This window comes from Oncorhynchus mykiss, chromosome 13 (genome assembly GCF_013265735.2).
Source record: "Oncorhynchus mykiss isolate Arlee chromosome 13, USDA_OmykA_1.1, whole genome shotgun sequence".
In the NCBI taxonomy this organism is placed as follows: Eukaryota; Metazoa; Chordata; class Actinopteri; order Salmoniformes; family Salmonidae; genus Oncorhynchus; species Oncorhynchus mykiss.
Window position 1 is genome coordinate 39,311,465 of NC_048577.1, and position 16,879 is coordinate 39,328,343.

Sequence of the window (16,879 nt, forward strand, 5' to 3'; positions counted from 1 at the left end):
TAGTACTTTAAAGTATTTTTTACTTAAGTACTTTACACCACTGGGTACATATTGCTAAAGGTGATGCAGACTTTCAGCCTAAAATATTTTCCATTACAAATGCTCACCTTAAAATGCTTCTTTGTAAAACTTTTTATTATACTTGCAACAATTTAGCTAGAAAGCTAAAAAAGAACCGGATAAAAGTGATTTAATTGTTAGTACTCCATAAAAGTGATGTATATTTTCTCCCTCTAAAAAGGACATTTTAATGTTGATCACTGGCAGGAAGATGTGACATCACTACAGTTCATTTGTTTTCCAAGCAAGGTTCAAGAGCAGGGCCCATAAATCAAAGAGGTGGATGAGGAGCCTTAGAGAAGCGCGGGACCAGTGAGGGCACCAGAGGTCCCACAGTACTTCACAGGTAATTGAGTATTGATTGCATTATAATCAGAATCCTAAAGTGTTCTTCCTTTGTGCTATTTTCTAGTCAATTGTGCAACTTGATCCTTTGCATACAAACATAAAGAAGAATGTGTGGTATAAGTCCTGAAATGTACATTACCTATTGGAATCTACAAGTGTTCACCTGGTATTTCTAAAACTAACTGGACCGAAGCTTAACATACCTGCAACACAGAAATATATACAGTTGAAGTCGGAAGTTTACATACACTTAGGTTGGAGTCATTAAAACTCATTTTTCAACCACTCCAAAAATGTCTTGTTAATTAACAAACTATAGTTTTGACAAGCCAGTTAGGACATCTACTTTGTGCATGACACAAGTATTTTTTCCAACAATTGTTTACAAACAGATTATTTCACTTTCAATTCACTGTATCACAATTCCAGTGGGTCAAATAAGTTTACATACACTAAGTTGACTGTCCCCTTAAACAGCTTGGAAAATTCCAGAAAATTATGTCATGGCTTTAGAATCTTTTGATAGGCTAATTGACATAATTTGAGTCAATTGGAGGTGTACCTGTGGATGTATTTCAAGGGTCTACCTTCAAACTCAGTGCCTCTTTGCTTGACATCATAGTGAAATCAGCCAAGACCACAAGTCTGGTTCATCCTTGGGAGCAATTTCCAAATGCCTGAAGGTACCATATTCATCTGTACAAACAATAGCACGCAAATATAAACACAGTATTTTTGGGCGTGGATTTCCGATTATTATTTTTTAGACCTTTTATTTAACTAGGAAAGTCAGTTAAGAACACATTCTTATTTTCAATGACGGCCTAGGAATGGTGGGGTTAACTGGCTTGTTCAGGGGCAGAAGACAGATTTTTACCTTGTCAGCTCGGGGATTCAATCTTACAGTTAACTAGTCTAACGCTCTAACTACATTGCACTCCATGAGGAGCCTGCCTGTTACGCGAATGCAGTAAGCAGCCAAGGTAAGTTGCTAGCTAGCATTAAACTTATCTTATAAAAAACAATAAATCATAATCACTAGTTAACTACACATGGTTGATGATATTACTAGTTTATCTCGCGTGTCCTGCGTTGCATATAATCGATGCGGTGCGCATTCGCGAAAAAGGACTGTTGTTGCTCCAATGTGTACCTAACCATAAACATCAATGCCTTTCTTTTAAAATCAATACACAAGTATATATTTTTAAACCTGCATATTTAGTTAATATTGCCTGCTAACATGAATTTATTTTAACTAGGTAAATTGTGTCACAACAGAGTCGGTATATGCAGCAGTTTGGGCCGCCTGGCTCGTTACGAACTAATATGCCAGAATTTTAAGTAATTATGACATAACATTGAAGGTTGTACAATATAACAGCAATATTTAGACTTAGGGATGCCACCCGTTAGATAAAATACGGAACGGTTCCGTATTTCACTGAAAGAATAAACGTTTTGTTTTTGAAATTATAGTTTCCGGATTAGACCATATTAATGACCAAAGGCTCGTATTTATGTGTATTATTATTTTTGCCGCGTTTTGCCAGCAGCTCTTTGCAAAACTTCAAGCCTATCAACTCCCGAGATTAGGCTGGTGTAACCGATGTGAAGAGGCTAGCTAGATAGCGGGGTGAGCGCTAATAGCGTTTCAAACGTCACTCGTTCTGAGACTTGGAGTAGTTGTTCCCCTTGCTCTGCATGGGTAACGATGCTTCGAGGGTGGCTGTTGTCGATGTGTTCCTGGTTCGAGCCCAGGTAGGGGGCGAGGAGAGGGACGGAAGCTATACTGTTACAAGGGGAATAACTACTCCAAATCTAAAAGCGAGTGACGTTTGAAACAGTATTAGCGCACACCCAGCTAACTAGCTAGCCATTTCACATTGGTTACACCAGCCATTAGGCTGATAGGCTTGAAGTCATAAACAGAGCTGTGCTTGCGAAGAGCTGCTGGTAAAACGCATGAAAGTGCTGTTTGAATTAATTATTACGGGCCTGCTGCTGCTCAGTCAGACTGCTCTATCAAATCAGACTTAATTATAACATAATAACACACAAAAATACGAGCCTTTGGTCATTAATATGATCGAATCCGGAAACTATCATTTCGAAAAACAAAACATTTATTATTTAAGTTAAATACGGAACCGTTCGGTATTTTATCTAACAGGTGGCACCCCTAAGTCTAAATATTCTTATTACATTGCACAACCTTCAATGTATGTCATAATTACGTAAAATTCTGGCAAATGAGCCAGGCAGCCCTGACTCTGCGTGCAATCAACGCAAGAGAAATTACACAATTTCACCTGGTTAATATTGCCTGCTAAACTGGATTAGTAGTTATAACTAGTGATTATGATTGATTGTTTTTTTATAAGATAAGTTTCATGCTAGCTAGCAATTTACCCTGACTTCTACTGCATTCGCGTAACAGGCAGGCTACTCGTGGAGTGCAATGGTTAGAGCGTTGGACTGTGCGGTTGCAAGATTGGACCCCTGAGCTGACAAGGTGAAAATCTGTCGTTCTGCCCCTGAACAAGGCAGTTAACCCACAGTTCCTAGGCAGTCATTGAAAATAAGAATGTGTTCTTAACTGACTTGCCTAGTTAAATAAAAGGTCTAAAAAATATTAATCGGAAATCCGCGCCCAAAAATACCGATTTCCGATTGTTATGAAAACATGAAATCGGCCCTAATTAATCAGACATTCCGATTAATCGGTCGACCTCTACTTAAGGACAACAAAGTCAAGGTATTGGAGTGGAAATCACAAGGCCCTGACCTCAATCCTATAGAATTATTTTGAGCAGAACTGAAAAAGCGTGTGTGAGCAAGGAGGCCAAAAAATCTGACTCAGTTAGACCAGCTCTGTCAGGAGAAATGGGCCAGAATTCACCCAACTTATTGTGGGAAGCTTATGGAAGGCTACCCGGAACGTTTGACCCAAGTTAAACAATTTAAAGGCAATACTACCAAGTACTAATTGATTGTATGTAAACTTCTGACCCACTGGGAATGTGATGAAATAAATAACAGCTAAAATAAATCATTCTCTCTGCTATTATTCTGACATTTCACATTCTTAAAATAAAGCGGTGATCCTAACTGACCTACGACAGGGAATTTTTACTCTGATTAAATGTCAGGAATTGTGAAAAACTGTGTTTAAGTGTATTTGGCTAAGGTGTATGTAAACTTCTGACTTCAACTGTAGGTATTTGAGCTATTAAATGGCCATGACAGAAAGTGGTGCCCATGACAGAATAACTCAATAAATTCACGTTTTCAAGACGACCTTTGAGCTGCATTTTTGTCCTCAACAAAATTCAATTTAGCAAGGAGGCCTGTGAAAAGTAAATTCCATCACTTGCATTGCCTGTCCAAAGCATTTGAAGTATGACATAGCTGTGAATGGCACCATGCATTCCTGCATACTTGTTCAATATATGACAAGTTGGCATAGCAGACCTGTGGCTCTGAAAATGGCCTTACACAATCCCCTCCTGTGTCTCCACACTTCTATGTTGGCCTTCGTTCAAAAACATCCTGTCACAAAACCACCACAATACTGTGAAAGAAATTATGCTGAATGCCTCAGTCATTGCAACCGTATAATATTATTGATGGTTAAACTGGCAAACGCCTCACAATTTTCTGCATGATAAACCATCGCTATGTGTGTCACTAGTCAGGTAGTCTTTATTCAAGCTTCGCCAGTTAAGCAAAGAGCTTTGAAGGGAAAAAAGTGTTTGTTTTCTACAATAAACACTACAAAACATGAACTTCATCCTCAGAAAATAACCCTAAACAAAGCCAATTTTTTGTTTAAGCTGATTCGCAACACATCTATGACATCAGGGGCTGGCTCTACTTTGTGGGTGTGTATTTCCATGGAAGCTGCAATGTACTTGTTTCAAGAAACAATGCAATAAGGAACTAGGCCTACCACTTTTTTCTTCAGAAATTCAACCTCATGCTTGAGGGTTGTACTGTTAACACTATTTTGTCTATCAAGCATCAGATGCAATGAAACTGTCTGACTATTTGACTATTTTGGGAAGCCATTAGAAGAGAAGTAACTTTTAGAGGCTGGAGACTAGTTTGACGACCTTGATGTGTAATCTAGATGTTATTGCTCAGTATTTCAACTGAAGTACACATCCTTATTTTTTTCCATCCCAGATGATGAACAACATGTTTCAGACAGATGAGGCAAAGACAAGTCATGTTGTATCTCTTCAACAATTAACTGTTGCAGTTTCCCACACACAAATGTTTATTTACAGAAGCAGTACATCCAAAAAGTGGAACATTTCTGAACTTGAGACTACAGCATTTTCATGGCAGAAAGGTATTCAAACAGTTTGTATAAAATAGAAAAACATATATATATATATATATATATATATATATATATATGAGCTTAAGTCCCCAAAATAAAATAAATTGTGAACTGCAAAAGTGTCTACCGTATCTACCGGCCAATCACACACAATGATAAGAGCTGTCATTGTCTATTTGCATTGCTTGGTCTGAACAGAAAGCAGTAAAAAAGGGACTTCCAGGTATCTGACATTGTCCTCCCTGTGAGTTGGGTATGACATTTAGAGGCATGTTCCCCATGGAGCTTTGATGGATCTCAGTCTCCAAACACTTGTTCAGCAGTTTGTCTGAAACCCACTGATCTGGGCAATTTTGTCCCAGGCTCTGTAAAGCCTGATAATTGCCATCACTCGGGGGGAGGCTGCATCCAGGGTCAGGCAGGCTGTGGTAACATGGATCCACATCGTAAATCAGAGGCTCTCTGTCCACATCCTGGAAACCCTTAAGTGGCAGTGTCACATCTATGAAGGCATCAGTTCCTCTCTCACTGTCCTTACCAACCGCCTCACTGAAGCTCTGATATCCAGCAACGACACTGATAACATCGGACACGTTAGAACCGTAGATCAGACTGGTGTCCTCTGATGACGTGGTAGTCTCTGAATCATCACTGGCGCCATCACACGGGTGAAATGAATTGTCGGTTTGCAAGAGGGGTTCACAGTTAGTGGACAAGTTAAGGTCTTGTTGACCAGTACCAAGAAACAGCTGTGGATGGCCATTTCTCAACCCTTCAGCCTCACCAAAATAGTAGGAGGAGTTACAAAAGAGCAGAGGAAATGAGGACGTCTTGCTTGGTGTTAACTCTTGAAGGGAGTTGATGGGCACTGAGGGGGAGTAGGTATTATTGTTGTAACAAGAGCCTCCAGACTCACTCATGAAATGAAGAGGATTGTAGTCAGATGAACACACACCAATGTCTCGATTTGACTCAGGGCAGTTCATTTCTGTACCATCATCTGTCATAGGAGGGGCTAAGAGCAATGACTGAGGATTCCCATCCAAAGGAACAAGGCTGGGAAAGACTTTGCTCAGGGCCTCTTGAAGATGGCTAATGATCTGCACATTACTAGGCTCCGGGCTCGTGGAACATGTGTGGGCATGACCCAGGGAAGACGATGAGTCAAGCTCTGAGCCACGGCCTCTTCCACTGCTCCCATCTACTGTCGCGGGGTTTGTCCTGTAGGGAAAAGACCAGCGGGAAAGTTACAGTGAATTAAAGAGTATTTTCATTGCAAGGACTTGACTGTCCATGCGAATAAGACTGAAACCGAAGACACCTTTTAATTTTTCTATGTTTATATTGCATCAATTTGCTCACCATGTTTTTTCTTCGGTGTCCATTTTTGAAGAATCAACATAGATGGAGGATAAAAGTATTTTGGGAGGAGACAATACCTGTGGTGGAGAACAAAGATCACTCAATGCAAATACACAAATGGAAGCAATTACAGTAGGAAAGTAATGAAGGTTTACAGTTTATTTAAACATGGAATATTGCAGCAATAAGGCCTGAGGATGTGTGGTAAATGGCCAATATACCATGGCAAAGGGCTGTTCTTATGCACGACGCAATGCGGAGCTCAAACCACCCAGTTTATAATTAGAGATAGAGCCTCACCTTAGGTACTGCTGGAACCATATACAAAAGGTCTGGGTTTGAACATTGAGGAATATTATCCCACAACTTGGTTTTGAGTCTGCAGAGGGGGAAAATAGGAGGATTTGAAAGCCTATAGGGCCAATATGAAGCTGTATGATAACATATCATAATAATAATGGGTCAGCGGTCAAACGACCTCCACGCATCACTGTCAAACGCTCCCTGAAACACTTCAGTGAGCAGGCCTTTCTAATCGACCTGGCCCGGGTATCCTGGAAGGATATTGACCTCATCCCGTCAGTAGAGGATGCCTGGTTATTTTTTTTAAATGCCTTCCCACCATCTTAAATAAGCATGCCCCATTCAAGAAATTTAGAACCAGGAACAGATAGCGCCCTTGGTTCTCTCCAGACCTGACTGCCCTTAACCAACACAAAAACATCCTATGGCGTTCTGCATTTGCATCGAAAAGCCCCAGTGATATGTTAGAAACCAATATACACAGGCAGTTAGAAAAGCCAAGGCTAGCTTTTTCAAGCAGAAATTTGCTTCCTGCAACACAAACTCAAAAAAGTTCTGGGACACTGTAAAGTCCATGGAGAATAAGAACACCTCCTCCCAGCTGCCCACTGCACTGAGGATAGGAAACTCTGTCACCACCGATAAATCCACTATAATTGAGAATTTCAATAAGCATTTTTCTACGGCTGGCCATGCTTTCCACCTGGCTACCCCTACCCCGGTCAACAGCACTGCACCCCCCACAGCAACTCGCCCAAGCCTTCCCCATTTCTCCTTCTCCCAAATCCAGTCAGCTGTTGTTCTGAAAGAGCTGCAAAATCTGGACCCCTACAAATTAGCCGGGCTAGACAATCTGGACCCTTTCTTACTAAAACTATCTGCCGAAATTGTTGCAACCCCTATTACTAGCCTGTTCAACCTCTCTTTCGTGTCGTCTGAGATTCCCAAAGATTGGAAAGCAGCTGCGATCATCCCCTTCTTCAAAGGGGGGGGGGGACACTCTTGACCCAAACTGCTACAGACCTATATTTATCCTACCCTGCCTTTCTAAGGTCTTCGAAAGCCACGCCAACAAACAGATTACCGACCATTTCGAATCCCACCGCACCTTCTCCGCTATGCAATCTGGTTTCAGAGCTGGTCATGGGTGCACCTCAGCCACGCTAAAGGTCCTAAACAATATCTTAACCACCAATACTGTGCAGCCGTATTCATTGACCTGGCCAAGGCTTTCGACTCTGTCAATCACCACATCCTCATCGGCAGACTCGATAGCCTTGGTTTCTCAAATGATTGCCTCGCCTGGTTCACCAACTACTTCTCTGATAGAGTTCGGTGTGTCAAATCGGAGGGCCTGTTGTCCGGGCCTCTGGTAGTCTCTATGGGGGTGCCACAGGGTTCAATTCTTGGGCCGACTCTCTTCTCTGTATACATCAATGATGTCGCTCTTGCTGCTGGTGAGTCTCTGATCCACCTCTACGCAGACGACACCATTCTGTATACTTCTGGCCCTTCTTTGGACACTGTGTTAACAACCCTCCAGACGAGCTTCAATGCCATACAACTCTCCTTCCGTGGCTTCCAACTGCTCTTAAATACAAGTAAAACTAAATGCATGCTTTTCAACCGATCCCTGCCTGCACCTGCCCGCCAGTCCAGCATCACTACTCTGGACGGTTCTGACTTAGAATATGTGGACAACTACAAATACCTAGGTGTCTGGTTAGACTGTAAACTCTCCTTCCAGACTCACATCAAACATCTCCAATCCAAAGTTAAATCTAGAATTGGCTTCCTATTTCGCAACAAAGCATCCTTCACTCATGCTGCCAAACATACCCTCGTAAATCTGACCATCCTACCGATCCTCGACTTTAGGCAATGTCATTTACAAAATAGCCTCCAATACCCTACTCAATAAGTTGGATGCAGTCTATCACAGTGCCATCCATTTTGTCACCAAAGCCCCATATACTACCCACCACTGCGACCTGTACGCTCTCGTTGGCTGGCCCTTGCTTCATACTCGTCGCCAAACCCACTGGCTCCAGGTCATCTACAAGACCCTGCTAGGTAAAGTCCCCCTTATCTCAGCTCGCTGGTCACCATAGCAGCACCCACCTGTAGCACACGCTCCAGGAGGTATATCTCTCTGGTCACCCCCAAAACCAATTCCTCCTTTGGCCGCCTCTCCTTCCAGTTCTCTGCTGCCAATGACTGGAACGAACTACAGAAATCTCTGAAACTGGAAACACTTATCTCCCTCACTAGCTTTAAGCACCAGCTGTCAGAGCAGCTCACAGATTTCTGCACCTGTACATAGCCCATCTATAATTTAGCCCAAACAACTACCTCTTCCCCTACTGTATTTATTTATTTTGCTCCTTTGCACCCCATTATTTATATTTCTACTTTGTACATTCTTCCACCGCAAATCTAACATTCCAGTGTTTTACTTGCTATATTGTATTTACTTTGCCACCATGGCCTTTTTTTTTGTCTTTACCTCCCTTATCTCACCTCATTTGCTCACATTGTATATAGACTTATTTTTCTACTGTATTATTGACTGTATGTTTGTTTTACTTAATGTGTAACTCTGTGTTGTTGTATGTGTCGAACTGCTTTGCTTTATCTTGGCCAGGTCGCAATTGTAAATGAGAACTTGTTCTCAACTTTCCTACCTGGTTAAATAAAGGTGAGATAAAAATAAATAAATAAAATATGTTTGTGGAAACAGACATACTGTCACCTACAGACATGTCAGGACAACTTGCCTAACACTGCACCAAAACAAAGCACTTGTGATGATGATAACAGCAATGCAGCTGAAAACAATGACAATCTGGAGCACTTTCCGAGATGATGCAGCTGTGGAGCAGAGAAGAATATACAATGAGCTACAAGGTGAAAGTGGAATTAAGGTTTGAAAACCCATGGATGATAAATCTAATTTAATCACTTACGGTTAGTGAATTCCAACTCTTCACTCCAGTCACTGAAACGGCCGCTCCAGTCAGTATAGGTTCTGACCTTCAGAGCATAAATGGTGTTTGGCTCCAAGTCTCTGCCAAGTAATTCATAGGAAGTTGTTGATTCATTTTTGGACACCTGTAGGAACAAAGGAAAGGGCCAGAGGGAAAGTTGTCTTGGTGATGTGATAGCAAACAGGGGAATGAAGTAATATGAGGGATTTATTATATCCCCCTCCTTTACCTCATCTGTTTCTCCTTTCTTTCTGTAGCTCAATTCGGCAATCAAGTTCTTAGAAAACTCTTTCTTATCAGGGTAGTTTGTCTTCCATTTGATATGGAAATTCCCATTTTTTGTTGGTTTCACATATTGGATGGTGGGGGTTTTGGGTTTTACTGTACAGGGCAACGATAGGGATGGTTTGACATATCAATCAATTAAAGCATTGTTTAATTTCATGCAATATTCATTATAACAGTAATTAATTTTCAAATAGCAATCTGCATATGTAGATGCAACTCACTGGTGTAATTGATACTGAAGACTTCGGAATTTAGGCGCTTCCCAGAATTCCAAAGTGTTGCATTAAACTCCTCCCCAGAAATAAGGGGCATTGGATCAATAGAGCATCCACATTTGGAAACATCATTGGACCTCTCCTTTTCCTTGAAAGTACAATCATTTTTGCCTCTGGGAAATAAGTTGAATAATTATGCAGTTTTGAAATGAAATATGACTTCTTGGTGAGATTAACATCGACAATAGAAAAACTTAAACAATAATAAAGTTACCTATTTTGTTTCAACGTCATGCTGTATTCAGCACACTTAGACTTGTCAGTTATAAAATGACAAACCATAGTTTCGTCATAGTCGTTGAAGCATTGAAGATTTCCGTCACTCATTGCTACAAGTAATTAACAAACAAAAAGCTTGTCAAATATTAATCATGATCAGGCAAAAATACCGTGGTTAAATCTACTTACATGTTTATAGGCTATGTTAAAAAGACTGCTTACCATCATCAGCTATCAAAGTCCCAAGCGTTGTGACTATAATAAGCAACATAAACATTGTTGCTGAATACTTGAGAGTAAACCACACAGTATAATTCAATCTGAAATCAGAAATAATTGTTTTTTCCTGTTAGTGTTTAAATTCCTGCACATTAAAATAGGCTACATGTTAGCCTAAATGTGAAGAAGTGATTATTAATACAGTAATACGTTGTTTAAAAAAAAATCGTTATACGTTATTTTTTATAGTAATACGGTTTTTGTGGGTCAAAAGTTGCTTTTGTTAATAGACCTAACTTTCCCACTGGATTCCCTTGATTACACAGAGATATAGCAAATAGAAAGTCACTCACCCACACAATGATGATATATTATAGTTTTGAGGACGTACTCATTCCTTCAAAAGAACAAACAAAAAACAATGAATCTATAAATCAGTATATAGTCTTCATACGATATATAGTGATAACAATCATTTGTCACTTTACACAAATAGAAATAGCTGCGGTTGCGAATTGCTTACTGGAAATTACAGTTCCAACAGGACACACCTTTCATGGGAAGATCTTTTGATCGTCCCCCCCCTCCTCCTATGACCATAACGCACGCACCCACGCTTTGTTTTTGTTTTATGGTTGATTACAACTTTCGAATTCCAACAATGACATCTTAATAATATTGCAATATTTTTGCAACTTGATCTATTGCCGGGAAGTTCGGTTGCAGATAAAGACATGGAACACTGAGCCACTGAGTTTCCAATCTAAACCAGAGCTAATGTACTAAGTTTGGTCTACCAGTCCGCTTGGGGGCGGTAGCACCTTGGCTTCAAGGTGGTTTTCCAGAAACACCGTTAACGTAACTGCAAGGGAAGAGGTAGGCCCTTTCAAGTCTCACGTTCAACCCGCGTAAACAAAGCTAGCTAGCTAACTTTTGACAGAAGTAGAAGAAACAAAATAGAGCAAGGACTGACTTGCCTGGTGAGTGGAGGTGCTGTTGTTTTAAAGTTTTTATCTATTTGTTTTTTGATATATGCTGGTGCTGGTCTATTTTGTCCGGAACATTTGCTGACCTGTTGTTACTGCTGGTTAGCTTTCGTTGGTTAATAATGTTAACTGACTAGCCAAATCAAAGTTTATTGGTCGCGTTGCCGTACACAGTAGCAGTTATGGTGGATGCAGCGATATGCTTGTGTTACTAACAGTGAAGCAAAAATGTCAAACAACTACACATAATAAAAAACAAGAAATACTGTCAGAACATCTCCAGACAGTTTGCTAACAACCCCTATATAACCACGTTTATCATTATTCCGGATAGTAGCTCATATCCTAGTATTATTCAGGATAAGTTGTTTACATAACGTTACACCTGATATCCCGCTCAATATATTGCTCCTTTAAATTCTTAAGGATGAAATGGAATAGTAACTGATATGGACACTGACTGTATGCCTTTAACCTCTAACATGTACTATATATTAATATATTATAACTCAGGCAGAAGTATGCACTTCTTAATGGTACAACAAATGTTCATTTAGTCTCGAACAGGAGTGGACAAATTATTTATTTAATCTCTTGAGAAAATAGCAATGCATGGGTAATGTGATATCTTCGACACTTATGCAGGTAGACAGTATTTCAATGTATCAGCTTAAAATGAATTATTATGGCGGATCGAACTGCACAGGTAGCGTACTTTTTGAGGTGATTTATTTAACAATCAGATAAAAACACAACACATAACAGCACCCATTATATGTAAAACTGAGCCTGCTCAACAATCTACAGTAAACGGGATAAGATGTTTACATGCCACAGTGTCCCGTCTAACATAAGCATATCACAGGCATGTTATCGGTTTGCCATAACTGCAATATACGTTTTTTGGGTTTATTGTAAACAGGATATGATGTTTATATGGGAGATTAGGTGTGCATGTAACATGGTCATTGTAATCAATATGCAATCTGCATACAGTGCCAAGGGAAAGTATTCACACCCCTTGACTTTTTCCACATTTTGTTACGTTGCAGGCTTATTATACAATGGGTTAAATAAATACAAATCCTCAGTAATCTACACACAATACTTCACAATGACAAAGTAAAAACAGTTTTTTAGAAAGTTTTGCAAATGTATTACAATTAAACAGATACCTTATTTACACAAGTATTTAGACCCTTTGCTGTGAGACTCGAAATTAGAGTTTGTGCATCCTGTTTCCATTGATCATCAAATCAACGTTAATTTGTCAAGTGCGCCGAATACAACAAGTGTAGACCTTACAGAAATGCTTACTTACAGGCTCTAACCAATAGTGCAAAAAAGGTGTTAGGTGAACAATAGGTAAGTAAATAAATAAAACAGTAAAAAGACAGACTATATACAGTAGCGAAGCTACATACAGACACTGGTTAGTCAGGCTGATTGAGGTAGTATGTACATGTAGATATGGTTAAAATGACTATGCATATATGATGAACAGAGTAGCAGTAGCGTAAAAAAGGGGTTGGCAGGTGGTGGGTGAAGCACCCTTGACATGTTTCCACAACTTCAGGGGGGTGACCAAGAACCCGAGCTCTAGAGTTTCTCTGTGGAGATGGGAGAACCTTCCAGAAGGACAACCATCTCTGCAGCACTCCACCGATCCGGCCGTTATGGTAGATTGGCCAGACAGAAGCCACTCCTCAGTAAAAGGCACATGACAGCCTGCTTGGAGTTTGCAAAAAGGCACCAAAAGACACTCAGACCATGAGAAACAAGATTCTCTGGGCTGATTAAACCAAGAGAACTCTTTGGCCTGAATTCCAGGCTTCAAGTCTGGAGGAAACCTGGAGGAAGCGTGGTGGCAGCATCATGCTGTTGGGATGTTTTTCAGCGGCAGGGACTGGGAGACTAGTCAGGATCGAGGCAAAGATGAACGGAGCAAAGTACAGAGAGATCCTTAATGAAAACCTACTCCAGAGCGCTCAGGACCTCAGCCTGGTGCAAAGGTTCACCTTCCAACAGGACAACAACCCTAAGCACACAGCCAAGACAATGCAGAAGTGGCTTCGGGACAAGTTTCTGAATGTCCTTAAGTGGCCCAGCCAGAGCCCGGACTTGAACCCGATCAAACATCTCTGGAGAGACCTGAAAATAGCTGTGCAGCAACACTCCCCATCCAACCTGACGGAGCTTGAAAGGATCTGCAGAGAAGAATGGGAATAACTCCAGAAATACAGGTGTGCCAAGCTTGTAGCGTCATACCCAAGAAGACTCTTAACACTTATTTTCTTAAAACTGCATTGTTGGTTAATGGCTTGTAAGTAAGCATTTAACTGTAAGGTCTACACCTGTTGTATTCGGCACATGTGACAAATAACATTTGAAAGTCAAGGGGTCTGAATACTTTGAGGGCACACCAAAAATATATTTCCAAATAATGTGTAATATACAGCATTAGACATATTACAGTGACCTATGTCGAGAATCCAGTGTCTAAATAAAGTGTTGCTAACAAAATGCAATGTACAGTGGTAGATACAGTATATTATGGGGCTCCCGAGTGGCACAGCAGTCTAAGGCACTGCATCTCAGTGCTAGTGGCGTCACTACAGACCTTGGTTCGATTTCAGGCTGTATCACAACCGGCCGTGATTGGGAGTCCTATAGGGTGGCACGCAATTGGCCAAGCGTCGTTAGGGTTTTGGAATTTAGGAATTTGTTCTTAACCGACTTGCCTAGTTAAATAAAAATAGTAGAATGAGCAATGTGAAGAATACAGTATATGAATACACAGTGTGAAAAACGGTAAAGAAACAGACCAGTATTTTGTCTTTATATACATATCTTTTCAGCCCACGTTGATACAGTGATTTTCATAGCAGATCTTTTCCTAACATCAACCTCCGTCTCCTAACCTGCTACGCTAATTCTCCTAACCTTGTCGATGTGTGTGCCCAGGCACTAGCAATTCTTGGTCAACCACATCGTGTGAGGTCCAATGGAATCTCACACACTCAAATGCTGCTTATTCAAAATAGTTGTTGAATGTTTTCTAGGGCTTTCCTTGCACCATGGCTCGACCACTGGGAGAAAGCCATAAAAGGTTCCTGCAAACCATGATGGTCAATGGGATCATTGATGGTGCCAAGGCAAGGGCTCTCCACCGACATTGCTGTGAGACACACGGTGGTAAGAACAGCATAGCTGCATACTATTTTGCCCCGAGTCCTCTACTGTTTATTTTGTGTCAGCATGGTAAAACCTTAAACTCAAAGGTCCAGTTTTCTAGACACAATAGAGATTCTCTATTGAAAGTGCCTTTAAGTCCAGGAATAGGCTTAATCTAGGTCTGTTTTTGTTGAGGGCCACTCACTCACATGTACCCCTTTTTATACAGCACACTATGCTCATGATAAACTTGATGAATTCATTGACGTTATCAATGCCCAGCTACAGCCCATGTTCATGCAGATCAGAAAAGGGATGTCTGAGGAGGATGGTCTTCAGTACCATGCTTTGGTCAGTGACACTAATACAATTAATTCAAAGTTTTACTACTACAACCATCATGAACTGCTCTTATTTTTCCTGTTGACATCTTCTCCCGTCCAGGTGAACATGGCTGAAACTGATGTGACCAGGATGTCAACTGATTATGCAGACAACGAGTTGGAATTATTCCGAAAAACAGTGAGTAGGCTGTTTTTAGTAAATGCTAATGACTGACAAGACTTAAATAACATTTCTGTAATAACTGGCATGTTCTTATAATTTTTTTTAGATGGACCTGATTGTGGACTCTGACAATGGAACCGCCTCTTCCACAGACATTCTTAACTGTGCCGACAGCCTCCAGACAAAGAAGCTAAAGAAAAGAGAAACGGAACATGTACTGAACAGGCTTGTTCAGGATAAGTGGCTGAATGAGGTGCCGTCTCTGAAGACCCATGCAGTTATTGCTTCTTGTGGGCACTCACGTTCTTGTGCCACTGATTGACTTGCAATCTGTGTTTTATCTTTTCTTCAGAAAAATGGTGACTACTCTCTCTCCACTCGATGTATAATGGAGATGGAGCAATATATTCGGATGTTGTATCAAGACCAGGTCAAGGTCTGCCACATCTGTCACAATGTGGCCTTGCAGGTAAAGTGATACAACTTAAATTTAAATTACAGTAAATAAGTTGCATCTAATGTATTCCTCCTGCTAGCTAAATTGGACCCCGTGTCAAATCCAAATTGGTGGAACATCTGATTTTTGTCAAAGATTCCCAAACCTACTTTTCTCAATCCTCTGCTCTCTGTTCAAAGGTAGATATGAATGTTTAATGTTGCGTTGGATATGCTTCTCATGAATGGTGTAGTTGCTACTCAATATGTTGACACCACTGATATAGCCTGGCTTTCTAGGCAAAGCATTTGGTTTCATGCATCATTTTTGTAATAATCTGGTCTTTTTTACCTCTCAGTGCCAGATGTGTGAAAATCCTACATGTGGCATCAAAATCCACACCCCTTGTGTCGCCAGATACTTCAAAGGAAGGACTGATCCACGATGCCCTGCCTGTGAGGACTTCTGGCCACATGAGATCCCAGGTAATAATGTTACACTGATCAAAGAATTGCAACAAGTTGTACCACGATAGTCTATAATAGTTTGTATAAAGGTCTGTGTATACATATCACTTTCATCTGTTTCGACTCAGACAAAGAATAAACATATTTACCTACCTTATCTAGTCATTCATATGATTTAATTTCCCCTTCTCTTCCCTATAGATGTGTATAGATCTCCGTCCTCTCAGAGCGAGACACAGTCAGCAGCCAAAGAGAATACGGCCCCCACTCCTCGGTCTACAGCTCAGACCCGGAGGACCAGGAGGTCATAACCTCACGGATGCATGTATAGCTGTCAGAACTTTCAGTACAATGTTTTGCCTTCATTCAAATGTACAAATCAATTTAGTTAAGTTTGAAAGTTGAAAACGTTTTTATAATTGTATATCAAATGTTAGATACTTTCAGGAGAACATCTTTCATTGAATTGTCAATGGTCTCCCGTGAACTCCTCTTAACTTGATTATCTTAATTTTATTAAGTTACTTTCTAGGGGAGCAATTCTGGAAAGTGTGGCAACAACAATCATTCTTTCAGGCAGTTTAAATGGAAATCTGTGTTTACATCATTTGTGCCTGTGGTTCATTAGGTTGTTAAATTAAAATAGTACTGCCTTATTTGAATAAATTATGGAAATTACCTAATCTGAGTATCTGCGGGAACAATTAAATATGCTAATTTCAAAACGCATACCCTATCAAATTAAATGGGTAACAACTCCATATTTTATATGCAGTAGGAAATGAGCATACATCAACTGCTCCTTCATGTAATGTAGTAATGAGTGGAAGCAAGAGCCGATCATGCAGGTAGCTTGGCATTCAATATGTGCCATAATCACATTCAAGTGTTGACAGATTG

At 40.5% G+C, this 16,879-nt stretch overlaps 2 protein-coding genes across 9 annotated transcripts; one reads left to right on the forward strand and one right to left on the reverse strand.

Moving 5' to 3' along the window:
* Positions 1 to 3,857: 3,857 nt before the first annotated feature.
* On the reverse strand, positions 3,858 to 10,974 carry LOC118936372. Of its 3 annotated transcripts, none has more exons than XM_036941029.1 (10): positions 10,763 to 10,974; positions 10,413 to 10,445; positions 10,186 to 10,300; positions 9,918 to 10,084; positions 9,638 to 9,789; positions 9,388 to 9,532; positions 9,199 to 9,292; positions 6,419 to 6,497; positions 6,119 to 6,195; positions 3,858 to 5,977 (listed from the first exon to the last, which is right to left on the reverse strand). In XM_036941029.1, the coding sequence occupies exons 3-10, from the start codon at positions 10,296 to 10,298 to the stop codon at positions 4,900 to 4,902; spliced, it is 1,905 nt and encodes a 634-aa protein (XP_036796924.1). In that variant the 5' UTR covers positions 10,299 to 10,300; positions 10,413 to 10,445; positions 10,763 to 10,974; the 3' UTR covers positions 3,858 to 4,899. The 3 variants fall into 3 exon arrangements, with proteins under 3 accessions (XP_036796924.1, XP_021411818.2, XP_036796925.1); XM_021556143.2 differs by having other exon boundaries at positions 10,413 to 10,510; XM_036941030.1 differs by having other exon boundaries at positions 10,186 to 10,445.
* A 260-nt stretch (positions 10,975 to 11,234) lies between these two features.
* LOC110486319 (non-structural maintenance of chromosomes element 1 homolog) lies at positions 11,235 to 16,655 on the forward strand. 6 transcript variants are annotated; one of them, XM_021557829.2, is made up of 8 exons: positions 11,236 to 11,389; positions 14,458 to 14,590; positions 14,799 to 14,920; positions 15,014 to 15,091; positions 15,183 to 15,329; positions 15,429 to 15,545; positions 15,871 to 15,997; positions 16,181 to 16,655. In XM_021557829.2, exons 2-8 carry the CDS (start codon positions 14,473 to 14,475, stop codon positions 16,288 to 16,290), a joined length of 819 nt encoding a protein of 272 aa, XP_021413504.2. In that variant the 5' UTR covers positions 11,236 to 11,389; positions 14,458 to 14,472; the 3' UTR covers positions 16,291 to 16,655. The 6 variants fall into 6 exon arrangements, with proteins under 6 accessions (XP_021413500.2, XP_021413504.2, XP_021413503.2 ...); XM_021557831.2 differs by having other exon boundaries at positions 11,275 to 11,389; positions 14,440 to 14,590; XM_021557830.2 differs by having other exon boundaries at positions 11,290 to 11,399.
* Positions 16,656 to 16,879: the final 224 nt, after the last annotated feature.